The sequence below is a fragment of the Panthera pardus genome, unplaced genomic scaffold (genome assembly GCF_024362965.1).
Source record: "Panthera pardus isolate Hobbes unplaced genomic scaffold, ASM2436296v1 HiC_scaffold_3, whole genome shotgun sequence".
Lineage (NCBI taxonomy): Eukaryota > Metazoa > Chordata > Mammalia > Carnivora > Felidae > Panthera > Panthera pardus.
Window position 1 is genome coordinate 17,870,792 of NW_026526876.1, and position 27,879 is coordinate 17,898,670.

The following is a 27,879-nucleotide window of genomic DNA, read 5'->3' on the forward strand; positions in this document are numbered from 1 at the left end:
ACCCTCCTCGGACGCAGACATTTTGGATCCTGGCAGAAGAGCTGGAAACGGCGGGGACCGCTACCAAGTCAGGCCGCACCGCCCCGGAACGTGAGCGCAAAAGAGCTCCCGTGGGAGCGACAAAGGCAAGCGGCGGGGCGATCCGCGAGCCTCCTCTCGGCAGAACAAGCTTTCAAAGAGTGGCCCACCGCCCTGCCCTCATCTGAGATGGCGGCTCCGCGGGCGCTCTAGCCGGCGCCTCTCCAATGCCCAGAGGGGGCGGCGGCCTCGCCACTGGCTCTGAGGCTGCTGCAACGCCGGTCGCCACGAGCGTGGGTTCTGCCCCGGCCCTTGGTGGCCTCGCGTACGTGGACGTGGGGGGTCTCGGGCCTCTCCCCTTCCCCAGCCGGATCCCCGGCCTCGCGGCCGCCTCAGCCGCAGCCGCTCCGGGCGCCGCCCCGCGCCGGCCGGCTGTAACCGCGCCTCGGGCCGGACGATGCCCAAGAAGCTGCTGCTGCTGCCCCCGCTCTCGGCGTCCTCGACTCTCCGCGCCCCGCGAGCCAGCCCCGCCGCCCGCCCGGCCATGAACGCCGCCCGCACCGGCTACCGGGTCTTCTCGGCCAACTCCACGGCCGCCTGCACCGAGCTGGCCAAGCGCATAACCGAGTAAGGGGGCGGGGCGGGGCCCCTGGCCGTGGCGGGGGCCGGGGGGGGGGGGGCGTCCCGACGCCCCTTCCCCTCGGCGCCGCCCTGCACCCGGGCCGCGGAGCCGCGGGCCCGCCTGTTCCGGGCCGGACCGACCCTTGCGGGTGACCATTCTGCACCCGCGACGCGATCGGCGGACTCTGACTTCTCCCCGCGCCGGCTGCGCGGCACCGCTCGCCCCACTCCCTCCCACTTCCCGGGCAGGGGCGAGGCTGCCGTCGCCCCGCTGGGAGGGCCCGGAGGGGGACCCTGGGTGCGGCCCCCCTGCCCCACAGTGGGAGTTGACCTCGGAGCCGGGTCGTCGCCACTCCCCGGTCTCCTCGGTGGGCCCGAGGCCCGCAGGTCCCCGGGCTATAACACGCTGACCCGGCGATGGGGGGCGCTGCGCCCGGAAGGGGGGCTGCGCGGGGGCGGGGGACGGCGGGAGGGCCTTGCAGGTGGCAGGCGCCGGGTGCACCAACCCTAGCCGGGGTGGCGGAGAGAGCAGCGAGGACAGGACAACTCCAGGGGAGCAGATTTGTCAGAGTTGCTGATAAAAATAAGTCTAACCGGAAAAAAAAAAAAAAAAAAAAAAAGAAAGAAATAAGTCTAACCGTATTTTCTTAAGTGAGCTTTGGATTCGAGCAGTCATTTGAAAGGAGCTCTTTGCCTTTCCGTGTGTTTTTAACCCAAGGAAGCCGGTGATCTCAAGTGGCTTCTGGGGTCTGACAGCTCTGAGATGTCTTTCCCCAGTCTTGCCACTTACTAACCCTGTGGCCCTGGGCAAGAGACTTGATTTTCCTGAATTCCATCGGTAAGATAGGGACGGTGTTGTTATCTACCCGGCAGGAACATCGCGAGCAGGAACAAAATCATGTAGATAAAGCTTGTAGCTGAGCAGAGGCTCACAGTGGCCCTCGGAATAATAACTCTTTTCTAGTTGGCTCTTGGAGAGTCCCAGAGCTCTAATGCAAAGGAAGAGCCTTCGGAACCCTTTCCAGATAAACTTGTTACAAACCTAAGGCATAAAATGAATAGCTTGCTTTTTTAACGTTTAAAGTCATTTTTATATCTTGAAACAGTTTTACATTAGAGTTTCTCTGGATTTTTCAGAGTTGATGAATAATTGCAAGGATATAATTTTGGATTCTAGATGGAAATGTCGAAGGGAAACTTCAGTCCTATTTTCTCAGCGATGCCTATTTTCTTTTCAGTTGGGGGTTTGAAGTGAGATTAGAAGAGTAAATCCTCTCTACTTCCTAGTTTCTGTTTCTAACCCCTGATAAATGTTGGCTTTTTGAGGCCAACTAAAATGCTAACTTTAAATATAAAGCTCATGTTTGTTTTGGGTCAAATTCACCACAGTGACCTTGCTGAGAGAAAGCAGATGGAGGAGGGCACATTTAAAAGGTCAGTGGTTTTGCTTTTTTGTTTTAATGATAGGTTCTTCTCTGCCTTGTTCCAGAGATACTTAAAGATTTTAATTTTCATGTAATCACTACCCCCAATGTGGGTCTCAACCTCACGACCCTAATTGGGATCAAGAGTCCCATGCTCTTCAGACTGAGCCAGCCAGGCGCCCCCAGAAGTGTTTTATTTTTATTTTTTTATCAAAAAAAATTTTTTTTAATGGTTATATTTATTTTTGAGACAGAGAGAGACAGAACATGAGTGGGGGAGGGGCAGAGAGAGAGGAAGACAGAATCCAAAGCAGGCTCCAGGCTCTGAGCTGTCAGCACAGAGCCCCACGCGGGGCTCGAACTCGTCAACTACGAGATCATGACCTGAGCCGAAGTCGGACGCTCAACCGACTGAAGACACCCAGGCACCCCCAGAAATGTTTTAAATTACTGTAAATAATATTTGTAAATACTTCCTTTATCTGTTTCGTATGTTGAGTTTCTGAGTAAGACTTTATTTGAAAAAAGGCTTTTAGGGGCGCCTGGGTGGCTCAGTCGGTTAAGCGTCTGACTTCGGCTCAGGTCACGATCTCACTGTCCGTGGGTTCGAGCCCCGCGTCGGGCTCTGTGCTGACAGCTTAGAGCCTGGAGCCTGTTTCAGAATCTGTATCTCCCTCTCTCTGACCCTCCCCCGTTCATGCTCTGTCTCTCTCTGTCTCAAAAATAAATAAAAACGTTAAAAAAAAAAAATTAAAAAAAAAGAAAAAAGGCTTTTACCACTGAGCAAAGCGTGAAGGTCCCTGACGTTAGGATATTTTATTTCCATGACTGCTTTTGGATCTGAACTTCCAAGCAGCGATTTTCAAATACTTTTGGTTATACACTTGAATCAGTAGAAAAGTTAGGTGTGCTCGATTCCCAGGATGTGTGTAAGTTACATACGTGTTATAATTAACCCCCTTCATCTAGCTTCAATTTAACAACTTTTTGTTAGTCTTATTTCATTTACTTTACCTATCTCTCACTTTTGGGGGTGCTAGATTTTTCTTTTTTTATTAAACTAAGCTCTAGGGATGCCTGGGTGGCTCAGTCGGTTAAGCATCTGGCTCTCGATTTTGGCTCAGATAATAATCTCAGGGTTCATGAGTTCAAGCCCCACATCAGGCTCCATGCTGATGGTAGGGATCCTGCTTGGGATTCTCTCCCTCTCTGCCCCTCCCCTGCTCCTGCACACATGCTCTCTCTGTCTCTCAAAATAAATAAACTTAAAAAAAAAAAAATGTGAACTAAGCTCTATACCCAATGTGGGACTTGAACTCATGACCCGGAGGTCAAGAGTTGCTTGCTGTACCGACTGAGTCAGCCAGGTACCCCCCAAGGATTTTTTTTTTTAATTACAGTAAAATGTACATAACTTAAAATGTACCATTGATTTAACCTTTTTTTGAAAATATTTTTAATGTTTATTCAGTTTTTGAGAGAGAGATGGAGACAGAGTGCGAACAGGGGAGGGGCAGAGAGCAAGGGAGACACAGAATCCAAAGAAGGCTCCAGGCTCTGAGCTGTCAGCCCCAACGCGGGGCTCGAACCCACAAACCACGAGATCATGATGTGAGCTGAGGTCAGACGCTTAACCAGCTGAGCCACCCCAGCACCACACCATTTAACCATTTTAAGCATACAACTCAGTACAACTCAGTAAATACATCTACAGTGTTGTGTAGCTGTCACCAGTATCCATTTCCAGAACTTTTTCATCATCCGGAACAGAAACTCCATACCCTTAAAACACTAACTCCCCGATCCCTTCCCTTCCAATCCCTGGTCATTTCTGTTCTCCTTTCTGTGTCTGAATTTGCCTCTTCTTCTTTTTTTTTTTTTTTTCAACATTTTTTATTTATTTTTGGGACAGAGAGAGACAGAGCATGAATGGGGGAGGGGCAGAGAGAGAGGGAGACACAGAATCGGAAACAGGCTCCAGGCTCCGAGCCATCAGCCCAGAGCCTGACGCGGGGCTCGAACTCACGGACCGCGAGATCGTGACCTGGCTGAAGTCGGACGCTTAACCGACTGCGCCACCCAGGCGCCCCTGAATTTGCCTCTTCTTAAGTACCTCTTATAAATGCAATCATGCAATATTTGTCTTTTTGTGTCTGACTTCTTTTACTTAGAATCATTTTTTCAGGGTTCATCTATATGATAGCATGTATCAGAATTTCATTCCTTTTTAAGGCTGAATAATATCTTATTGTAGACTTGACTGGAATAATTCTATTTATACTGTGCACAGTATCTGTTAGTTCTTTGCTTATCAAGAGAAACTATTTCATACCCCAATATCCGTGTTTCATAGTTAGGAAACCCAGGTCAGTGACAAACTTCCATGGAGCCCAACCCGAAGAAATTCTTTACATTCCAAAACCACTTTGCACCCCGAGAGGCACCAGCCGTCTTCACCTCAGAATCTCTCAGGGAATCATAATTTCTGTAGAAATTTGCCTATGCCTTCTTTCTTGGTTCCGCCGCAGCAACCTGGAGAGAAGGCTGCAGCCCGCTAGGATGTAAGAATCCTCCACAGTCTAAACTCTCAGACACTTGGCCAGAAGGCCTCGCGTCTGACGTTTCCTCAAAGCCCCGGAAAGCCACAACCTCCTCTACCCAGCGGCCTTCCTCGCTGTCCTGCGTGCGCGGCTGGAGTATTTCTAAACAGATTCCCCCCTCACATCATAGCATTTCACTCACTAAAGTGGTAATGCTACCTGATAACCAGGAAAACCTATGACGGGGCACCTGACTGGCTCAGTCAGTGGAGCGTGTAATTCTTGATCTCGGGGCTGTGAGTTCGAACCCCACAGAGGGTATAGAGATTACATAAAAATCCTTTAAAAAAAAAAAAGCAAAACCTATGACATCATTAATTCCTTAATATCATTTAGTATCAAGCCCTTGTTCATAGTTCCCTCCCCTGTGTCAAAAATGGCTTTTTGTGCCTAGTTTATTCTAATCAGGATGCCAAGCAACATTCACACTGCGTTTGGTTAATGGCACTGGAGTCTATTCGCTTTCGGCCATTGCATTTACCTGTGACTCGTGGTTTTGGAATCGGTGTCGGTAGCCACGCGTCTGTTTGGGAATGGTTTTCCAAGACCGTTGTTCAGAAAACAATGAACTAGACATTAAACTTTGGCTGTGGATTCCCCGCCCCCCCCCCCCCCGCCCCCCCGGTAGAGCAGCGTGTTACAAAATGGTGGGCCCTTGAAGCTGCTTGTGGAACAGTGGAGGGTGTGTGGTTCTTAATGCATTAAACTTTCTGAACTTTTCTGGGTTTTGGGGAAAGAATGCTAGTCTAGTTATTTTAGCCTTTTTGTTAAACATACACATAGGAACTGAAGTTTTTTTTTTTTTTAAAGAGCTTATTGCCTTTACCTCCCCTCCCCCCCCCATAGGCGTCTTGGTGCGGAATTGGGGAAATCTGTGGTCTATCAAGAGACCAATGGAGGTAAGTGAAAATGATTTCTTAAACATCCTTTGTTCTCTAAACTGTTTAGTCAACTGACGTGGGTTTTTTTTTTTAATGTTTATTTACTTTGGAGAGAGAGCAAGAGGGGGAAGAACAGAGGGAGAGAGAGAGAATTCCAAGCGGGCTTCATGCTTCAGTGCAGAGTCTCACATGGGGCTCGAACTCAGGAAACATGAGATCATGACTTGAGCCAAAATCAATCGTTGGTCTATTTTTTTTTCCCCTTTTTTAGGAAGAAAGAGCACATGTAAGTGGGGGAGGAGCAGAGAGAGGAAAACAGATTGCTAAGCAGGCCCCACACTGTCAGCACAGAGCCCGACGTGGGGCTTGAACTCACGAACCGTGAGATCATGACCTGTGTTGGACACTTAACTGAGCCACCCAGCAGCCCTTCAACTGACATGTTTTTAAAAGGCTGATGCTATTCCCGTGTAACATGAAAACATTTTTCTTTAAGATCATTCACTACTTGCCTCTAAATCTTTCTTTCTTTGTTCTCTTTCTTAAAGTCTCCTTCCCCTGTTTCCAGGATAATGTGACTGTCTTGTCATTTCACAGTGAAAAAAGGAGAGATGTAAAGAATATGTTTTCTCTCCTATATTGGGCTATGTTTGCTAAATGCCCTTTACATCTGTGTCTCCTTATGTCATCAAATGGCATCTAGAGCAATCTGGTACCAGGTAGTAATGACTTTTTTAAAAAACCAGCTTTGACGTCCGACTTCGGCTCAGGTCATGATCTCACACGGTTTGAGTTTGAGCCCCATGTCCGTCTGCACAGAGCCTGGAGCCTGCTTTGGGTTCTGTCTCCTCTCTCTGCCCCTCCCCACTTGTGCAGTGTCTCTCTGCCTCTCAAAAATGAATAAATGTAAAAAAAAAAAAAAAAAATTAAAAAACAAACCAGGGGCGCCTGGGTGGCTCAGTCGGTTGAGCGTCTAACTTCAGCTCAGGTCATGATTTCACTTTTCGTGAGTTCGAGCCCGGTATCAGGCTCTGTGCTGATGGCTCAGAGCCTGGAGCCTGCTTCGGATTCTGTGTCTCCCTCTCTCTCTGCCCCTCCCCTACTTGTGCTCTGTCTCTCTCTCTGTCTCTCAGAAATAAATACATGTAAAAAAAAAAAAAATTAAAAAAATAAATAAATAAAAATAAAAAACAAACCAAACAAACCCAGCTTTGAGTTCTTTCAGCCTAAATTTTTTTCTCAGTTCTCTTGTAGACTCTCATCCTGGGTTGGTAACCCATTTTTGCTGCCCTCTGAGTTTCCGTGGAAAATTGTGACATTAAATGATAATGCTTCAAAGCACTTTGTTGATCGCCCGTGTCCTAGGAGTGCTGCATCGTAAATCTAGTGGGGCTGTGTACTTCAGGCCATACAATGCCCTGTGAAGACAAGTTAACGTAAAATAATTTGGAACCGGGGCGCCTGGGTGGCTCAGTCGGTTAAACGTCTGACTTCGGCTCAGGTCGTAATCTCACAGTTCAAGCCCTGCGTCGGGCTCTGTGCTGACAGCTCGGAGCCTGGAGCCTGCTTCGGATTCTGTGACTCCCTGTTTCTCGGCCCCTCCCTCACTTGCACTCTGTCTCTCTGTCTCTTAAAAATAAATAAGCATTTAAAAAATATGTTAACCCCCAGATATCCTTCATCCCGCTTCCACACTTAGAAACTTGGTTTTTTTTTTAAGTTTATTAATTTATTGTTTTTTTTTTAAGTTTATTAATTTATTTTGAGAGAGAGAACAAGTGGGGAAGGGGCAGAGAGAGAGGGAGAGACAGAATCCTAAGCAGGCTTCGTGCTTATCAGCGCGGAACCTGACGTGGGGCTCGAACTCATGAACTGTGATATCATGACCTGAGCTGAGATCAAGAGTCACTGTGCCCCTTAGTAACTTTTTTTAAAAGTTTTATTTATTTCAGTAATCTCAACGCCCCACGTGGGGCTCAAACTCACGACCCTGAAGTCAAGCGTCGCGCGCTCGACTGCGCCAGCCAGGCGCCCCTGCACTTAGTAACTTTCTACTTGGTGACTTTAAAAACTTCATCTACCGTCAAGACAAGTCAGGAGATACTGGTATTCAAAAACCTAAAGCTGAAAGCAGATAGACGAGCTAGTCTGTTTAGCAGTGACAATTTTAATTTATGGTGATGGCATCTGGGAAGCTCCTGAGATGAAGCACCTGAGGACGAGAAGGTGGTTTAACCAACCCCACTATTCGCTCTCCGGGTCTTTGTATTTTGCTGTTGTTGTTTTTAAGTAGGCTCCATGTTCAACATGGAGCTCGAACTCTCGACCCTGAGATCAAGAGCCGCGTGTTCTACCTACTGAGCCAGCTGGGCGCCCCATCTCTTGGTCTCTTTCTGTCACATTAGCCTGAAAAGTCTCCCAGCCTTTGGCGTTGCGTTGTCTCTCCTGGATCAGTCCTCGCCTACTTGGTCCAGGTCTTCCACTTGGGGACCTCAGGACAGGGCCCGAGGCCTCCGCGTTTGTGGGAAGAAGGCAGTTAACTTTTGACCTCTTTACTTTTCCCCAGGCGTCCTGTCTTTATTTCGGTGATGGGTTTGCTTTTTTGGACCCCGAGATTTTATGTGGATCTGTTTGTGTTACTTTTTTGCCTTTTAGCGTATTTTTGGGTCTTTTTTTCCCTTCAGCTTCACTATTTTTATATGGGTGCTTGTCATTCTGAGATCTCTTGCAGACTTATTTTGGTGCGCTAGGTGAAGTGTTGATTTAGATTTCATCTTGACTCCGTCCATGTGCTGCCCCATTAGTGTATCACGAAGTGCTTTCCCTAAACTATTGGACTTTTTTTTATTTTTCAGAAACAAGAGTTGAAATAAAAGAATCTGTTCGTGGCCAAGATATTTTCATTATACAAACAATACCCAGGTAAGATTAGCATTAGAGGTAAGATTTCCTCTAAAAATCTTAGCGATAGAATTCTGTTATCATAGAAGCAACACTTCCGTTTTCTTTTTTTTTCTTTAATGTTTATTTATTTTTGACAGACAGAGGGACAGAGCATGAGCAGGGGAGGGGCAGAGAGAGAGGGAGACACAGAATCTGCAGCGGGCTGAGCCACCCAGGCGCTCCGAAAAGCTTTTTGTTGTTAAATCCGATGCATGGCCCCTGCGGATGCAGTTTTTGTACTTTTTTTTTTTTTTTTTTGGCATAGTGGCCCATTTCAAGCTGCTGTGGTGTCGATGGTATCTGTGTATGTCTCTGGAAAGTGCAGACCTTCCTGTCTTGGTTTATTGAGATTCCTGAGACTGTGGTCGTGGTAAGAATGGCCCTTGGGGCGCCTGGGTGGCTCAGTCGGTTAAGCACCCGACTTCGGCTCAGGTCATGATCTCACAGCTTGATTCTGTGTCTTCCTCTCTCTCTCTCTCTCTCTCTGCTCCTCTCCCACTCATGCTCTGTCTCTCTTTCAAAAATAAATAAACATTAAAAAAAAAAGATGAGAACGGCGCTGGAGGCCATCGGGGTGAGGCTCTTACATGTATCTTCTTTAATCCTTCACCCAAATCCCACATGGAAGCTACTTTTAGCCTCAGTGAAAATGTGACTTATAATAAGAAATATATATTTGGGGGCGCCTCGCTGGCTCAGTTGGTAGAGCATGCGACTCTTGATCTCGGTTAGGGTTGTAAGTTCGAGCCCCAGGGTGTAGAGATCACTTAAAAATGAAATCTTAAAAAAAAAAAAAGATGTGTGTGTGTGTGTGTGTGTGTGTGTGTGTGTGTGTGTGTGTGTGTGTGTGTATTTGGTCTTCCTTTCCCAGTGCTGAGCTCCTAAAACCTAAAACCTGTGGAATTTCCTAAGCGATAAGAGCAATGAAGGTGTCTTTTGTTATTCATAGCAAGCCCCTTACAGCCACTCCTGCGCTGACGTTATTGAGATGGTTTTTGGGAAGCCTCTAGATCACCACTAGAGGGGGGCTCCTGGGGAAGTCAGCAGAGGATAGAGGGTGGGAACTTTCAGCCCCTCCCTCCCCCACGGGGGTGAATCCGTCCTCTGAAGCCTGTGCCCGAGTGCCTGCAGCACATACCCTGCCTGGACATCTTGTGTTTCCGGTATTTCCATAGGAAGATTCCAAGAAATGGAATTGCTGGGTGTAAACATCCATGCCGCTGTAGTATTGGTAGATGAGGCGCCTCTGATAGATACTTTGATAGTAACTTTGCCCACTAGTCGTCCGGCAATTTTGGTTTTGTGCCGGTTTCCTCCCGGTCCTGGCACTCTTTTTGCCTCGTGCTTTTGTTCGATGCTGCACCTTAGAAATGAGGGGGAGGGGGCACCTGGGTGGTTCAGGCGGTTGACCTGACCTCGGCTCAGGTCATGATCTCACCATTTGTGGGTTCGAGCCCCGCATCGGGATTTGCAATGACAGCTCGGAGCCTGGAGCCTGTTTCAGATTCTGTGTCTCTCTCTCTCTGCCCCTCCCCCGCTCATTCTCTTTCTCTCTCTCTCTCTCTCTCTCTCTCTCTCTTCCCCTCTCCCTCTTTCAAAAATAAATATTTAAAAAAAATTTTTTTTAAATGAGGGGAAGACCTGAGGGTCTTGTCTGGGGGCGAAATGCGGGAGCGTGGGAGCTCTGTCACCCGCGAGGCTGCCCTCTGGTGTTGTGCTCGCCAGGGGAGACTAATGTCATCACCCCTGTTGGTGGTGCCGCTGACCAATAGCCCCGGAGGCGGGGCTCACCTTCCAAAACCCCCCTCCAGAGCCTGCAACATATTCCCTTTGCTCCAGTAATCGCACGTTTTTTATTGTTGAGGGTGGATTCAATTTTTTGGAAATGGCAAAAAGCCTTTCTGAATGAAGTGATTATGTTGCATGATTTAAAAAAAAAATTTTTTTTAATGTTTATTTTTGAGAGGGAGAGAGAGAGCGGGGAAGGGGCAGAGAGAGAGGGAGACACAGAATCCGAAGCAGGCTCCAGCCTCCGAGCTGTCCGCACAGAGCCCGATGCGGGGCTCGAACCCACAAACCATGAGATCATGGCCTGAGCTGAAGTCAGACGCTTAACCGACTGAGCCACCCGGGCACCGCTATGTTGCATGATTTAAATGTCTGATACTCGATGTGGAGAACAAAGGCGAAAGAAAAAAAAATTGAACTTCCTCACAGCTTACAGCTCAGTGACAGGTATTTGAGACACGCAGAGTGACCTTCCTCAGGGAGCTTAGCTGCCTCCACGTTAATACTTTGCTAGAGGCAAGAGGCAGTCTTAGCTTGACGTCCGTCCAACCTCCAGGATCCTATAAAAAATCCCTTTGGAAACTTCCTTTATCTCTAACTGCCCCCTCCCAGCCCCAAGATATAGACTAGCAGTCATTCTCCAAGCATTTGGCCTACTGATAGACATCTGCAGGGTCTCATGACTGCGGTTCTACTGGAGGAAATGACCTCTTCCTCATAAGAGCTAGCCCCTCAAGGTCCTGGACACCTTGCTTCCATGTTCCTTCGAGACTCAGCGCTGTCCCTGACCCCCCTCCCGACTTGAAAGTGTATAATCAGCCACTCCTCACAACCCCGGTGCAGTGCTTTCTGCCCACAGGTCCTGTGCCCGTGCTTTCATAAAACAGCCCTTTTTTGCACTGAAGACGTCTCAAGAATACTTTCTTGACCGTTTGCTCCCGAACCCCAACATTTCACGTCAGTACTCCAGGAGCTTCCAAATATACTGAGCGAGGGAAGGAAGTAAAATGGATGTGAAGCTTACAGAGTGTTTTTTGAAGGACAATTTCCGTGTTTATGTTACAAGGCCTAGTGTGTTGATGTAATGTAAGAAGAGTCATTAAAAGAACATTTACGGGGCGCCTGGGTGGCTCAGTTGGTTGGGTGTCTCACCCTCGGTTTCAGCTCAGGTCACGGTCTCACGGTTTCATGAGTTCAAGCCCCGCATTGGGCTCTGTGCTGACGGTGCAGAGCCTGCTTGGGATTCTCTCTCTCTCTCTCTCTCTCTCTCTCTCTCTCTCTGCCCCTTCCCTGCTCACCCTGCCTTTCTCTCTCTCTAAAAATAAATCAACTTTAAAAATTAAAAAAGAGAAGAACATTTATACCTTATTTGCTTCAGATGATTAAGTCGTGGGGTCGGAGGTGGGGTAAATCCCACCCCGTTAGCGTGTTGTCACTCCTTCCATCTATGGTGTCGGCCTGTCATTGCGGTCCTGCGCCGTTCGGCTGGTGTATACAGACCATGTCTGCTTCCTCGTGTCTCATTTATCTTTGTTTATCAAAACCGGCAGAGCAACAAGGGTCGGATTTAATATAGGATGTGATTATCTTAGGGGAAAGAAAAACGAGTCGGTTGGTAAACAATTAAGATTGTCCTACTTAGATACAAAGACCACGAAAACTAGCCAGGATGTACTTGGAACAGTCTTAGGGAACAGATAAACAAAGCAGAGGCTGCCAGCCAGCTTCTCTTCACCCTGCTAGCCCACAGATTAACTGCCTGCTGTCCGGTTTGTCTAGTGTCCCGCAGGGAACGGGGAGAGCCAGTGTGACAGAGGCTCCTTTGTTGCTTTCCTGACCGAAGGGGTGGGGCATGGGAGGCTTTCCTTAGCTTTGGGCTGGAGGATGTTGAATCCCTTGGCATAGGTCAATAGGAAGAGGAAAAAGTAGAAAATGAAATCCCACGGCAGAAATTAGTAATTAGTGAAAGGGAAGTTTTGCTGAAATCCAGGCTCTTTGAAAATTGTTCGTTTTGTTATGTTAACATCTTACCATCTGGGCGGGCCTTGAGGTGTGCTGCCCAAACCTCACTGCATCCTATGGTTGTGTGTTATAAATGCTGTTACAAAGCCAGCTAAAAGCCCAGCCACCTGGGCAGATACTCTTTCGGAATCTATTAGCTTCAACTCTAACCATATTGCTGACATTGAGGTCTGATGGAAGAAACCACAGCCGGCGGAACTTTTGCAACACCGCCCAGTATCACGCCCCTGGAAGGTTAAGAAAGCTCTAATTGTATTTCCAACATTGTCAAGCAGTCTATATGCGGAAGAGGACTTTGGCTATAGTAGATGTGATGCCTGGTGTTTAGTCTAGATGTGGACGCCTGAGTTATTTACACGCTGTCCTCCAGGTACTGTGTAACCTTCCAGCATAACATTCAGAGCCCACGAGGCACCGGTTCAGGTGATCCAGTGGGGGAAGAGCAGCTCTCCCCTCTGTGGAATGAAGTCTAAAAGTCTGAGAGGGGAGGGGCACCTGGGTGGCTCAGTCGGTTAAGCGTCCGACTTCGGCTCAGGTCATGATCTCACGGTTCGTGAGTTCAAGCCCCGCGTCGGGCTCTATGCTGACGGCTCGGAGCTTGGAGCCTGCTTCACATTCTGTGTCTCCCTCTCTCTCTGCCCCTTCCCTGCTCATGCTCTGTCTCTCTCTGTCTCAAAAATAAATAAACATTAAAAAAAAAAAATTTTTTTTTAATAAAAAAAAAAATAAAAGTCTGGGAGGGGGAACGTGGAGTTAGACGTGCCCCCTCTTGGGACCCGTGATTACCACGAGGGTGATCCAGTGTGGGCCTCTGGCATTTTCTTCCCCTGTGGTCAGCCCCATTTGCCATTTTAACTCCCCCACCTAACACAGTGCCTGATTCCTGTTGCTCAATAAATATTTGTTGAATATGTGAATGAACTAAAATTGACCAGGTCTAACAAATTCCGAAGTACCTTGAAAGTGTTTGGTAAATGTTTTGTCCTGATTATTGCCAAAAGATTGTGTGTCCTCTAACCTTGTGATGCCCGACTTGGGACAGTATTAGTTTGGGAGCATGAGAAGGAAGAATGTTCCAGTTTATTTCAGAGGAAGGAAATAACCGGAAAATACCGTAACCTGTCAGCAGTCCGGAAGGAAGGTCAGAGTTGTCTCAAAATTGAGCCCTGAGTCCATTATACCCACGCTCTGGGAGAAATGCTTGTGTGACCGAACCCTGAAATATTTACGAAAAATCCAAATTACGAAGGTGAGGTCGGAAATTCTAGAAGTTGAATGTGGAAGTAAACGCTGTCGGAACGCAAGGATGTCTTTGCAGCGTGTCACTCCCAGATGCTCTGAGGACGGATACCCTCAGAGAGAGGGACACACGCAAATTCAGAGACTGAGAGGAATTGGCCCGACCGCCCTTCAGGCTAGAAAGCAATCCCCATGATGAGTATCTTATTCAACGAAGTCGGTACCGTGTTGATGGCAGGCTTTCCGTTTTGCTATAAATGAGGGCGTCACTGCTGTGTGTCAGACAGTTCAAGAACTGACCCCCAGAGGGCCGGCTGCGCACATGGATAGAAACTAAGACGTGGGAAATGATCCTCTTTCCCAGGAAGGCAAGGGAGATACACTCCTGACTCCAAAGAGAGGGTGTTTGACGATTCTTGAATAATCCAAGGACCATTGGAAGAACATCCTGAAGGATTTCAAGGCTCTCACCTCTTTTTTTTTTTTTTTTTTTTCTTTTTTGTGAACAGGGGAGAGTAGTCTTACTGGGTTATGAGGGCAGAGTACCTCCCCGCAGCCACTGAACTCACTCTGCTAGCCCAGTGTGTTCCAAGCTACAGCTAAGGAGGCATCTGCCAGGCCCCTCCCCAAGGGCAGAGTCTTCGGCCCAGGCTCCTGCCCAGTGGGCCCTGTCTCAGATTCTCTGGGAACTCGCCTCCACGAAACTCAGGGAGGACCCTGTCGGGGCCGCTTTTGGCTTCCAGTCTCAGACCTTCCCAGGTGACCTGGAGTGGAGTGACACAAGGGACTCAGCTCGGAGCTTCCCTCTGCCCTAAGGTTTTCACCTCGTGTGTGTGTGTGTGTGTGTGTGTGTGTGTTTGGCTGGTTTTGGGTTTTTTGGTTCTCACCTATTTTAAGGGCAGAGCCCTTCTTGGGCGCCATCAGCCTTGGCGAAGAGTAGCAATCCACATTCATTAAAATTGAAAGTAGCCTTTCCTTTGAATATCTTTCAGATCCATACTTCTTTCTTTGTCTCTCTCTGAGTAACCTCTGTTGGGAATCTGTGTACTTGAGAAAAAAGGGATGAGATTTTTGAAAACTTAGTTCCAAGACCTCCCCATCCTCCACCCTACCCGCTACCCCTGGAAGAACAAACAGACCAAATCCCTCCTGGCGATGGCAGCTACATAGCAGGACAGTGGGCCCCCCCCTCCCTTGGCGTTCGCAGGACGCAGGGGCTGAGTCCCCCGTGCGTGGGATGGTGCCCACGGGTGTTGCTTAACTCTGGCCACCAGCAGTTGACGTCTGCCTCACATGCCACCCCAGCGATCACATCACTGACAGAACAGCCAGGCGTAGGTGAGTGTGGGTAGCTGTGCTATGGATTTACCTAACCACAGGTGACAACCACAGCTGCAAAGAGCTAACAGCCTTTCCCCTGTATTCACAAGGTGCCATCATAAGCTAGGTGACGATAAAAATGCCCGTGACGCCCATCTTGGCGGCCCGTGTGCCATCGCTGACGTTCAGATCTCTTTTAGGGGTTAGTAAATGAAACTACCCCCCCCCCCCCCAATTACAAACTTTACCTGTTTCAGAGATGTGAATACCGCCGTGATGGAGTTACTGATCATGGCTTATGCGCTGAAGACGGCCTGTGCCAGGAACATTATCGGAGTCATCCCCTACTTCCCCTACAGCAAGCAGAGCAAGATGAGGAAGAGGGGCTCCATTGTGTGCAAGCTCCTGGCGTCCATGCTGGCGAAAGCAGGTGAGTGTGGACGCGGACCTTGGGGTGCTCACTTAGGACTCTTCCTGCTTGAGAGTAGTCCCTCCCTCAGAGCTAATTCGGGACCGGTTTTAAGTGTTGCTCACTAATTACTCTCTTCTGTTCCCTTTTGATAGTTCCGGTTAGGGATATGTGAGCTTAGGTGTAAATTCTCATCTTTTTCTTTTCTCTTTGTCTTACTTGAGTGCGACGTCGTCTCTTCTCTAATCTTGGGCTTTTCCGTCATCTGTCACTTCTTTTCATTTCATCTGACCATGAAAACTTTAGCTGTGATCTTGGCATCCGTAGGGGATCTTTTGAGCTCCAGGTCTAGGTTTTATGTATTTGCCTCGGTTAGCTAAATGCCGTTCGTGTGCATAATATTAAAACCAGGTTTTTCTTTTGCTACTTCTCCAGTTTATATAATGCTCTTTTTTTCCCCCCTCCCTGATTGTCTCTCTGTCTAGCAGCTCGTTCTTAATTGCTTTCATTCTGTGTTTTTGTAGTGGTAACATGCTTTCTGGCCTACGAATCAAATGTAAAAACACTTTCTAGTTACTGGGATTTTTGCCTGGCGTGTTTACTTAAAAACTCTAATATATATTTGAGTCCTGAGAAAAAACATTTGGATTCCATTCTCTAAAAATGTGTAATGTTTTGGGGAGGAACAAGAAATACTGCCCTAGAAGTTTTGCAGTGACCTTTGGCCATTTGTAATGTTTTTATACGTGTACCTTTTTTCGATCAGCACTGTTGACTATAAGAGTGTATCTTGTTTTTCTAGAATACTTCTTGACCCATTCTTATGTGACATTTAGAACTTGTTCCTAACTTCAATGTCTTATCTTTGTGTTATCTGAGTTTTTCTTCTAATAGGTATGTTACTTTGGATTTGTTTTCTTATTCCTTCTGCTTCAGCCACAGGCCTTTTAACATTTCTTCCTAGACTCTTTAGTCAAGGCCTTACTATTTTTTTTTTTTTTACACCCATTACTTCTTTAGTATTTATTAATCCCATATTCATATCTTTGCTTCTGTCTGGTTTTTCTTCATTTTCGGGACCAAGCTAGTTATGATAGTAGAGGAGAGCACTTTTTTCTCTGCTTTGGCGCTCTTTGTCTATGTGGAAGGCATAGGCTCTTTCACATGAGGCTTGACCCATTGTTTAGCCCATTCAGTTTTGTTGAGGTCGCAAATAAAGTCTCTGTAGCTTACGGTGTTTGTTCGCAATCCGTTCCCTGCTTTCAGCCTTCGGTTAGGGAACAGGAGTGGGCGTCTAGTTTGTGGCCACTGTAGCCAGTAACTTGTAGGGGTGAACTTTGTAATTGTTTGTTTTAAAATTTCAGGTTTAACTCACATTATCACTATGGATCTTCATCAAAAGGAAATACAAGGCTTTTTCAGCTTTCCTGTGGACAACCTTAGAGCCTCACCTTTCCTGCTTCAGTATATCCAGGAAGAAGTGAGGAGCATGAGCAAACACCCCATTTTCCTCAAAAGAGACCCTATGTAGTTTTCCTCTGGTATCAGATTTCAATATGGAAGGGCACATCGAATGATCTTTCCCTTAAGTCTTCCTGCCTCAGGCAGCCGGATAGGGTCAGCATAGAGGCAAGGAGGGTCATATTTGGTAAAGCCATTAAAAATAGATTTCCTTCTAAGTATATTTAGCAATTTACCTGTGTTTTCTTAAATGAAGGTGTTAAGAATTAATTATTTATCTTCTTGACGTAGCAGTACTTTGGCAATGATGTTCATTGATAAGCGTTAAAAGAATTTTAAATGTGTAAATGAAATCCTAGCGTATCCGATTGCTAGAATGGGTCCCTGTTAGGAGAGGGAAAAGTGTCATGCCGGCATCCAGGTGTTATTTTTGATAACTTTCCAGTATTTTCTTATTTTTCCCCCAAATCTAGATCCCAAATTACAGGAATGCAGTCATTGTAGCGAAGTCTCCTGATGCGGCCAAAAGGTAAAGAAGCTAGACGTTTGTAAAAATTCCTTTTGGGTGCTTCTGAGTCAGAATGAGCTGTTTTGGAATCTAGGGTCTGTCATAATGTGTCCCGGAAAGGCTCCTTGGCTTGAGTGCACGCCCCCCACCCCCCTTCCCATTGTTGTCTTGTCCCCACCACAGCTTTGTCTCTAGTCTCCCAACCATACAGATCAGTCTCTGAATTACTCCGTTTTCCTGGGGGAGAAAAGGAAGTTCTTCCTTTCAGGTTCTCAGGAAAAGGAAAACAAAGGGATATGAGCATTTTTCAGGCTGTGGGGTTTTTTTGTTTTTGTTTTTTTTAATGTTTTATTTATTTTTGAGAGAGAAAGAGAGTGCGAGGAGGGGAGGGGCAGAGAGAGAGAGAGGGAGAGAGAGAATCCGAAGCGGGCTCTAGGCTCTGAGCTGTCAGCACAGAGCCTGATGCGGGGCTCGAACCCATGAACCGTGAGATCATGACCTGAGCCGAAGTCATACGCTTATCTGACTGAGCCACCCAAGCGCCCCTAGGAGTGTTACAATATTGGACAAAGAGTAGAACCAAAATTATCCAGAATCAGATGCTGGCCCACATGTCAACTCCTGGGCCTCTTGAGGGCACTTAACGTTCTGGTCTAGGCCTCAGTAAGGCCTCTGATTTGTAGAAATAATTCCTTTGTGTGTCCCTAAAAGCCTGAGTGATGTTTCCGTTTTATGATAAATAGAGTAATGAGATAGTGACACTTGGGTTTTCTTCCCGTGAATTTTGCTGCTTCCCTCTTTCTCTTAGGGCGCAGTCATATGCGGAGAGACTCCGTCTGGGGTTGGCTGTAATCCACGGAGAAGCCCAGTGTACAGAGTTGGACATGGATGACGGTCGTCATTCTCCCCCGATGGTCAAAAATGCCACCGTCCACCCGGGCCTGGAGTTGCCGTGTAAGATTAGCTCTGTGTTTTTATTTCACTTGTAAACGGAAGAAAGTTTGGAGTAGTGTGACTGGCTAGGAGTTAATACGTGTATGGATGTATGCTATCTTGGTATTTCCAGTAATTGAATGGTATTGCATTGATCTCCCGTTTGGTAAAAGGAGATTGTGTTACATTCGCAGACATGTGTGAGGACAGTGGAACTAATCTGGGTGGCACTTAGCCTTCAGAGAGTGTGGAATAACTTTAGCTTTAATGAAAATGCTGTATGTGTAATGGTGCGAAATCTTACGCTTCTATACTTTGGTCAGGTCGACAGTAGCAGCCACTGATCAGGCACTAGTCTTTGGTGACCCAGGTGACTTTTAGCTCTTACTTTAGTAATATAGCCCTTCGACCTGATACTTGACTAACTTGCTATTAATTAGTCCAACAGTGTGGAGGCTATTTCTTTCCATGGATTTTGAGTGGTAATGTCCTGCATCCTAGACTATAATATATAACATACTTTTTAGAGGGAGAAGATTCTTTCTTTTGTTTAAGTTTACTTATTTATTTTGAGAGAGAGAGAGAGAAAGAGCGCAGAGGAGGAGCAGAGAAAGAGAGAGGGAGAGAGCGAATCCCGAGCAGACTCCGCGCTGACAGCGCGGAGCCTGACGCGGGGCTCCAACCCACAAACGGTGAGATCATGATCTGAGCTGAAATCAAGAGTCGGATGCTCAACTATCTGATCCACCCAGGCACCCCAAAGATTATTTCTTTTTCAAATCTGTATCTATTTGCCATGCCTCAGAAACATACAGAGGTTAATAGAGTGGGAAAATACCAGAATGGTTATACCCCAGGTTACTTAGACTCCCGTCAAAGGTGTAAACTGATTTGTTTCCCCCATCGAATTTCCATTGCTTTGTTTTCAACTTTGGAGGTTTCTGTATAAGACAAACAAGCAATATACTCTGTCAATTTAAATTCTTGGTACCGTAGCATTTTACTTTATTTGAAGGTTTCATAATTAAAGTTCTTGAATAGGCAATACATTGATAATACTTCAGAATTCAAAAAGTATAAAATTCTTTCCAGTAAAAAAAACTTTCCTACCCCACTCCCCTGTCTTCCTCCTAGATTTTTCTCTTTCCTCCCCAGCTGCTCTGACCTGCAGATAGTTGGCTTCTTATATCCGTTTAGAGACTATATGCATCTCATGTTCTCTCATTTTCACATAGTGGTAGTATATCACATTGCTCTGTCCCTTGCCTATCAGTCTGTACAGATCTCTCGGTCTTTGATAGTTTCGTGGTGCCCTGTTTCCTGGATATACCATAATTTATTGAATCAGTCCCCTGTTGTCGAACATGTAGAGTTTTCCCAGGCTTTGGTTATGAAAAACAAGGCACCAGTAATAATAAACATCTTTTGCGCTCTCATTATGTGTCAAGAGGTATTCGAAGCCCTTTAGTAGATCTCCAGATGTGGTCTTCACACGACCTTGTGAAAGCGCTCGTGTTATCCCTTAGTCTGCCAGTGAGGACACGGAGACCCGGCCCGGAGCTGGTGGCGCCAGGGCTTGGAGTGAAGCAGCGGGATCCAGGATCCATATTTCAGCTTTTTATTTTGAACAAACTGCAGTCTGAGAGAAAAGTTGAAGGAATAATACAGAATTCCTCTCTCCTCTTGACTCAGAGCCCCGGATTTAACATTTATGTACATACTCTTTTTTTCTGAAGCGTATGAGAGGGATTTACAGACACCGTGCCCCTGTATTCCTAAATGCTTCGGTACCTATTTCATAAAAACAGATATTCTCTTAGGTAACCACTGCGCAGTTATCAGACTCAGGAAACTGACATTGTTACAATACTATTACCTAATCTGCAGACCTTACTCATGTTTTACCAGTTGTCCCACCAGGATCCTTTAGAGCGAAGGGAAATCATTTCTTTCTGGCCCAGAACCCAGTATAAGATCATACATCGGACTCAGTTGATGTTTCTCTTTAGTCTTCTTTAATCTGCAGTGGCTCCTCTGTTCTTGGTCTCTTATGGCCTTGACACTTTTGAAGAGTACAGGCCAGTTCTATAGAATATCCCTTCACTGGGGCTTGTGTATTTCTTCACATTAGGTTGAATCAGTTACTATGTTGTCACATGGTGATGTTTCCAACTCCCCTTCTGCCCTGTTCGTTCCTTCACTTATATCGGGATGGATTCATGGAATCTTACTTTGTTCAGCATGTTCTCTAATCCATCGCTACTGTTTATTGTAATGCTCAAATTGTCTTAGACTTGGCCAAAGAGGACGCCTTCGAGCCACCTCCCGCGTTCTTTTGACGCGTCCGTATCATTTTTTGATACTTCCGTACTGTCTGGTACAACTAGACGTTCCATGTTTATCGTGTACTTCCTCAGCCCTGGAATCAACCGTCCTAACAAGGAGCCCCGATTCCTTTGGTGGAAAGTGGTATTTACTAGCCAAGATTTGGGTCACATTACTACCTGTGACTAACCTTGACTTCTGTTCTTTCTTGAGTGACCGAATGTACTTACAGGATGGAGACTGGCAAACAAAATGCTGGGTCAGAGTTTATTTTGATAGATATTGCCAAATTATCGTAGTATTTTCTATGCTGGTGTGAAGCAGTGTGTTCCTTCATCCACATGCAGGTGTGTTCACATGACCACTTTTTACAGTTGCCGTAGGATCATTTTCTGATTTCTTCTTACAGATTTAGCCAAGGGGATGCTTTAAAAAAAAAAAATGCTAGTTTTGTATGTGTAATTGTACCTTCCAAATTAAATATGCTTTATATTTATATGTCCGTTATGCTTCCGGTACGTCTTAAGGGCTTTGCTTAATGGTAATGAGGATGAAGAGTCATTTATTAAAAGTGAAGTCTTAGAGGGGCGCCTGGGCGGCTCAGTCGGTTAAGCGGCCGACTTCGGCTCAGGTCACGATCTCACGGTTTGTGGGTTCGAGCCCCGGGTCGGGCTCTGTGCTGACGGCTTGGAGCCTGGAGCCTGCTTTGGATTCTGTGTCTCCCTCTTGCGCTCCGCCCCTCCCCCGCTCACACTCTGTTTCTCTCTCTCTCTCTCTCTCTCTCTCTCTCTCTCAAAAATAAACTTTAAAAAACAAGTGAAGTCGTATAAATTTTTCTGTTTTATAAGATAGAGTTGAATCCGTCCTGATGGCAAGGGCATCTAATGAACTTGAAAGGATTATAGGCCAGTGGTTCTGCGAAAGACAGCTCTGTGTTTGCCACATTGGTGAAAATTAAAGAGTTTGGATCACAAAAAGGAGAGAAAGTCACCTTTTCTGGCTTGGTTTTCCTGGGTTGTTAATTTTACAAGTGAAGATGTGGTTTTCACCACTAAAGTGAAAACAGACATGAGCCTCAATTAAATGTAAGTTTTGACTTGTTTGCGTGTGGACCGAGTCACGAGCTTGAAAATAACCTCAGTTCTAGTTCTACCGGAGACCTTTATTTCTTATATCTCTTTTTACTGTCAGTCTGTTGATAAAGTTTGACCTTCCATTGAACTAAAAATAGAATGAGATCAAACTGCATAAGGAATGAGTAATTCCTCTTGGTTCTTTCTTGCTCTATATTTCAAGAGGGGAAGTTTTGGTTAATTGACTCTGGGGAAAGAGTAAAAGAGTATGTAAAATTTAAGGATGGTTATAAATGTGGCTTGCAAAATGCTAATTTTAAAAGCAAAAGATAATTTCCTACTTTCTTCATATTGAGGTCATTTGGTAAATTGACATTTTCACTGCAGTGAGTTGATACAGTTTTAATAGTGATTTCTGGCCACAAGTGATGGTGCACAATTCATTTTATTCTTTAAAAAATTTTTTAATACTTTAAAAAAATGTTTATTTACCTTGAGAGAGAGAGACAGAGAGAGCATGAGCCAGGGAGGGACAGAGAGAGAAAGAGAATCCCAAGTAGGCTCCATGCTGTCAGTGCAGAGCCCGACGCGGGGTCCGATCCCACGAACCGTGAGATCCTGACCTGGGCCTAAATCAAGAGTTGGACTTAACTGAACTACCCAGGTACCCCACAGTTCATCTCATCCTTAAACAGATTGGGTTTTGTTGGAGAAAATGAGGCAAGAGAACAGAATCTTAAACGGTAGTTTTAGCATCTTTTACCCTTAAACTTCAGTACATACAGAAAGTGTCTGACAATTTTTACTGAAAAATTTGAATTTTCAGTGTTTTATTTTTGGGGCAAGCTGTTAGGAAATTTGGGTTTGTGAGGTGCTGTTCATTTCCCTTGACTCTATACTAAAGTCTCTGTTTTTTCGTAGCGACCATATTGTATGTTCAGTTTTATCCGGATCTCAAACCCAGTTAAGAGCAGGGAATGAGCATACCAGGAGGGATGCTTGCTTTTCAAAAGAAAAAAAGCCTTTTAAGCCTCCATCCTATAGCCATGCCTGGTTTTCATTCCAAACGGATAGAAGTTTTTTGGGAGAAGCAGAATTACAGAAAAGCAAACAGGAGTACTGTGACATGTTTTCTGCATCAAACTTGAGCTGAGTCTTTATTGGCCTTGGGTGAGGGACACTGGCTTGCAATTCTTTTTTCACAGAGGAAAATGGTCAAGAACAGGGACCACATCTCTCTAAGAAGCGGGTAGGCCAACACAACCACCTACTCACATGGTCTAATTTAAAGACAGAGCTTAGGGAAGCCTTTCCTAATGCCGGTGGCTTATTCTCTCCCTCTTTTAGGTGCTATGTATATGCAGAGCCTCTTTAACTGCCCGGATTCAAAAAAATTGCCCTTGTTTCTGGGATGGGAAATCAGGAAATGTTGGTTGAAATTGGCCAGTAAAATAGTGCTGGATTTCAGCTTGGCCGATTGCTGGTAGGTAGAGAGGCACGCCTGTTCTTTGAGGGTCGCCGTACCTGTAGAGAGGAATCCATTAAAATGGACTGTTTGCTGATAATTACTAACCTATAGGACTACCTCGAGTTTTATTCTTGTGTCCCTCTCCCCCTCCTGGTTTAATATTTCAGCATAACGAAAAGCTTTAAAAAGTAGACTACTTAGCCTGTTCTTCTGAAATTTGTTTTTTCTTTGTTTGCTCACTTTCGTTTGAGGGTGAATTCTTGTTTCCCTTTTCTACCCCGTAGTTAGGTTTGTGTACTGAATGGGCCTTCCCACGTGTAAATTGTCCAGTGAGATAAGAAGCCTCTCCTTTAAGGACCGGTCAAATCAGGAAGAGATGATGGAGTCATGGTTATTGTCCTCAAGTTCCTAATTTTCAGGAAACTGATGATGTCAATAGGCCAGTTATCTGATAATAATCTGATAATAAGGTTACATTGTCCAAATAAAGTCACTTTGGAAGACAGTGAAGCAAAGCTGGCTCTCTTATCTGGCACCTTTACCAGCTTCGTTTTCTACAGAGTGGGATTGAGTTTACATTTCTGTATCAGTCTCAGCTAGAGTCAGATATTTCTGGCTTGCGTGGCATCACAGCGTGGCTTCTCCTGCCGATAAGATCTTCCTCGCGCTTTCGCTCTGTCCTTAGACCTGTGCTGTCTGAAGACTTCTTAGTGGCTGTTAGTGACGTGTAGCCCTTAAGCTCTTGAAACATGGCCAGTGCTATTTATGGACACTGCACACCAAATATCAAAGACTTAGTATAAAAAAAAAAGCAAAACATCCCTTATTTATTTACTTATTTATTTATTGCATATCTGTTACATACTGAAATGATAATATCTTGGATATACTGGGTAAAATAAAATCTATTAATTTTACTTTTCTTTTCTTTTTTTTTTTTTTTTTTTTTTTTTAAGATTTTATTTTAGGGGCACCTGGGTGGCTCAGCGGGTTGAACGTCTGACTCTTGATTTCAGCTCAGGTCACGATCTCACGGCTCAGTAGTTTGAGCCCCACCTCGGGCTCTGTGCTGTCAGTGCAGAACCTGCTTCAGATCCTGTCTCCCTCCATCTCTGCCCCTCCCCTGCTTGTGCTCTCTCTCAAAAATAAATGAACATTTTGGGGTATCTGGGTGGCTCAGTCGGTTAAGCAGCTGACCTTGGCTCAGGTCATGATCTGATGGTTCATGGGTTCAAGCCCTACATAGGGCTCTCTGCTATCAGCCGGAGCCTGCCTCAGATCCTCTGTCCCCTCTTCTCTCTGCCCCTCCCCTGCTTGTGCTCGCTCTCTGTCTCTCTCAATAATAAATAAAGTTTAAAAGAATAAATTTTAGGGGCGCCTGGGTGGCTCAGTTGGTTACGCGGCCGACTTCGGCTCAGGTCATGATCTCGCAGTCCGTGAGTTCAAGCCCCGCGTCGGGCTCTGTGCTGACAGCTCAGAGCCTGGAGCCTGTTTCAGATTCTGTGTCTCCCTCTCTCTGACCCTCCCCCGTTCATGCTCTGTCTCTCTCTGTCTCAAAAATAAATAAACATTAAAAAAAAAAATTTCTTTTTTAAATTAAAGAATAAATTTTAAAAAATAAACATTTAAAAAAACGTAGTCGACAGTAATCTTAAAAAAAGATTTTATTATTTTTTAAAGATTTTACTTAAAGTTTATTTATTTTGAGAGCAAGAGAAAGCACAAGTCAGGGAGAGGCAAAGAGAGAGAATCCCAAGCAGGCTCTGCATTGTCAGCACGAAGTTGGACACTTGGATGTAGGGCTTGGATCCATGAACTGTGAGATCATGACCTCCGAGGTCAGACACTTAACCTGGCTGAGCCACCCAGGCGCCCCTGAAGATTTAAAGTAATCTCTATAGGGTGCCTGGGTGGCTCAGTCGGTTAGGCGTCCACCTTCGGCTCAGGTCATGATTTCACAGTCTGTGGGTTCAAGTCCCGCGTCAGGCTCTGTGCTGACAGCTCAGAGCCTGGAACCTGCTTCAGATTCAGTGTCTCCCTCTCTCTCTGCCCCTCCCCACCCCCTTTCTCTCTCTCTCTCTCTCTCTCTCTCTCTCTCTCTCTCTCACTCACACACACACACACACACACACACACACAAACATTAAAAAAAAAAAAGGATTTTAAGTAATCTCTATACCCAACAAGGGGCTCGAACCCACAACCTTGAGTCTTGTGCTCCACCAACTGAGCCAGCCAGGCACCCCTCTTTTTACATAAAATTTTACATAAAATTACATATGGCTCACCTGTTTCTACTGGACAGCACTGCTCTAGACAGTCTGTTTCAGAGACCCTAGGTTCATTTCGGAGAATTTCCTCTTTTTTTTTTTTTTTTTTTTAAATAATGGGGTTTTTTCCACCACTTCCAGGGAATGAGGTTGCGATTATACTTATTTAGTGACACATGACTAACTTGTGATTTGTTTTGTTTTGCTAGTGATGATGGCCAAAGAGAAGCCACCGATAACTGTAGTCGGAGATGTTGGCGGGCGCATCGCAATCATAGTGGTATGGTCGTGGTCGTGTGTCGTCCTTCGTGTGCAGGGAGGACACTGCTGCCTCTTAGAGGTCGTCCACTCTGGGAGTATGTTTCTAGTGAGGATGACAGAGTTATTAAATGGATTCGTCTGTCCTTTCTCATCCACACTCCCTTAGGACAAGTAGGAATGTTTATATAGTTGAACAGGGATTATTACAACCTACAGATGTAAAAAGAACACAGGAACTCCCGTAAGAGAATTCAACCCCATAAATAACCTTTGTCTTCAGGGGTCTGGGACTCAACTTTCAGCTTTAGGGCCACGAGATGAACTAAAGATGAGCTCTTCCATTTTTACGAATGAGAACAAGTGCCTTGTTCTTTGTACGTTAGCACGACCGATTTGCTCCCAGCTCTAAATGCCGTTGCTGGGCCTGGTTACAATGGCTCACTTTATTTCTGTGTTCTGGCATTTCACTTTTTCTTGAAGAAAAAAAAAAAAAAGGAAACAAGTAAATGGGACACAGAAATGCGCCTTGGCAGTCCCGACGTCTAGCTGTACGTGTCACATGTGACTCTGAGTACTGACAGCCACACGAAGCACCGTCCACACGCTTCTGTTGCCACTGCGGGATGTTCGGTCTGGGGCCCAGGCGGACAGCTCTGATCTCCAGTTGGAGATCCTCTGAAACCGAGCGCAGAGAAGAGCAGAGAGGCGTGTGTCCAGAGAGACAGAGGGTGGCTCCTTACTGCTAAGTCTGCTCTCTTGTCAGGATGACATAATCGATGATGTGGAAAGTTTCGTCGCTGCGGCGGAGATCCTGAAAGAGAGAGGCGCTTACAAGATCTATGTCATGGCCACTCACGGCATCCTGTCTGCAGAGGCCCCCCGCCTGATCGAGGAGTCCTCCATTGACGAGGTGCGTCTGCTCTTAAGGGGCTTCTTAGCACACTGAGCCTGCGTCCAAACTGGCTTCTCTCTTTTCTGTGAATAGTAAGGTGGCTCCATCAATACTGCCGAGCTGCTCCCTGGAGGGCCTGTGAGGTAGTGGCCTTGCCGGCCGGCCGTTTGTTGGGCCAGACGTGTAGTTGGGAACATGTGTCTGTTGGCATAAGGCTTTGCTTTATGTACTTCATGTAGTTTGTATTGCGGTGTAATTTGGTACTCTGGTGGCATTTCTCTGAAGCCTCGAATTCTTCCCTGACCACAGGAAGGTTCAGCAAGGCGCCGGGCCCTGTCATTCCTGCGTAAGCAGACCGTGACATTCACAATCTTCTGTTCCGGACTCTGTCGCCTTTTTCTTGTGTAATGTCGGTTGAGTTTGCTTTGTAAAAACTATATACTCAGTGGAATGAGGTCTTGTAGTCTGGAGCTCGGGGAGGCGGCTGGCTCAACTTTTCCGCGTGACCACGTTGGGGCACGCACGTCAGTAACCGTGTTTATCTCCCCCGTTGCCGCAACGACTAGGTGGTGGTGACGAATACCGTCCCTCACGAGGTGCAGAAGCTGCAGTGTCCCAAGATAAAGACCGTGGATATCAGCCTGATCCTTTCTGAAGCGATTCGGAGAATCCACAACGGAGAATCCATGGCCTACCTTTTCCGCAACATCACCGTGGATGACTAGCTCCCACGGTCGCCCGGACCGCGGGGCCCCTGCGGAAAACGTGGGGAAAGCGGGGCCGTCGACGTCCATCCCCGCGTTTCCTTCCAGGGGAGGACTGCAAACAGCCTGGAGCCATGTAGTCTGTCTTGCCAAGTTCGGGAGGTAGGAGGCATTGAGCTGGTCAAGGGGAGGACAGAGCTCCTGGATAAATGGCCTTAACGTCCGCCGTCCTCATCCCGTTCCTTAAACACAAGTTACGCTTTCCTGAAAAGAAGCTCCGAATCTTACTGAAATGGGAAAGGAGTTGAAGGCAGGTAAGGTCTTAACTCCGTGACTGGCGGTCGGCACCGCGGGGAGCTGCGTGTGTCGGTGTGGAGCTTGGTTAGGGGAGCCGAGCGCCCGGCACCGTTTTCCATTCTAGCTGTCCTCTCCCCGTCCGACGTCACAGAAGCCTTTCGTAGAAAACCCTCTTTTTCTGTGAGAGGCTGCTGGGCCTCCGGCCGCTGAACAACGAAGCGTGTGTGGCACGACCCCTAGCAAGGAGGTCCGATTAGAGAGTAGCATCCCGTCTCTGGATACCTGCGTTGCTGTTCAACTGCAAATAAAAGTATTTGTGCTCTTGCCGGTCTGTTCGCTGCCTTGCAGAGCCGCCCACTCTCCTGCCTTCCCGGTGACTGACTTCTGTCCAGGCTGTGCAGGAGACAGCGGGTACAAAATAA

The 27,879-nt window shown here is 46.4% G+C and overlaps 1 protein-coding gene and 1 long non-coding RNA gene across 3 annotated transcripts; one reads left to right on the forward strand and one right to left on the reverse strand.

The window, feature by feature from the left end:
* PRPSAP1 (phosphoribosyl pyrophosphate synthetase associated protein 1) lies at nt 1-27,781 on the forward strand. 2 transcript variants are annotated; one of them, XM_053893223.1, is made up of 10 exons: nt 1-645; nt 5,510-5,562; nt 8,400-8,466; nt 15,114-15,286; nt 16,630-16,745; nt 17,200-17,255; nt 18,043-18,188; nt 25,513-25,583; nt 26,328-26,474; nt 27,023-27,781. In XM_053893223.1, exons 1-10 carry the CDS (start codon nt 476-478, stop codon nt 27,179-27,181), a joined length of 1,158 nt encoding a protein of 385 aa, XP_053749198.1. In that variant the 5' UTR covers nt 1-475; the 3' UTR covers nt 27,182-27,781. The 2 variants fall into 2 exon arrangements, with proteins under 2 accessions (XP_053749198.1, XP_053749199.1); XM_053893224.1 differs by lacking the exon at nt 5,510-5,562 and having other exon boundaries at nt 533-645.
* On the reverse strand, nt 6,749-12,112 carry LOC109276899 (uncharacterized). Its single transcript, XR_002084901.2, has 2 exons — nt 11,640-12,112; nt 6,749-6,962 (listed from the first exon to the last, which is right to left on the reverse strand). It is a non-coding gene; the product is annotated as an uncharacterized LOC109276899 (long non-coding RNA).
* Nucleotides 27,782-27,879: the final 98 nt, after the last annotated feature.

Excerpts from the sequence above, each read along its gene's own strand:
- PRPSAP1 (XM_053893223.1), top strand. The coding sequence starts at position 476 with ATGCCCAAGAAGCTGCTGCTGCTGCCCCCGCTCTCGGCGTCCTCGACT. Across the intron at positions 16,746-17,199 it reads TTCAGTATATCCAGGAAGAA|ATCCCAAATTACAGGAATGC; the intron begins GTGAGGAGCATG and ends CCCCAAATCTAG. Across the intron at positions 26,475-27,022 it reads AGGAGTCCTCCATTGACGAG|GTGGTGGTGACGAATACCGT; the intron begins GTGCGTCTGCTC and ends CGCAACGACTAG.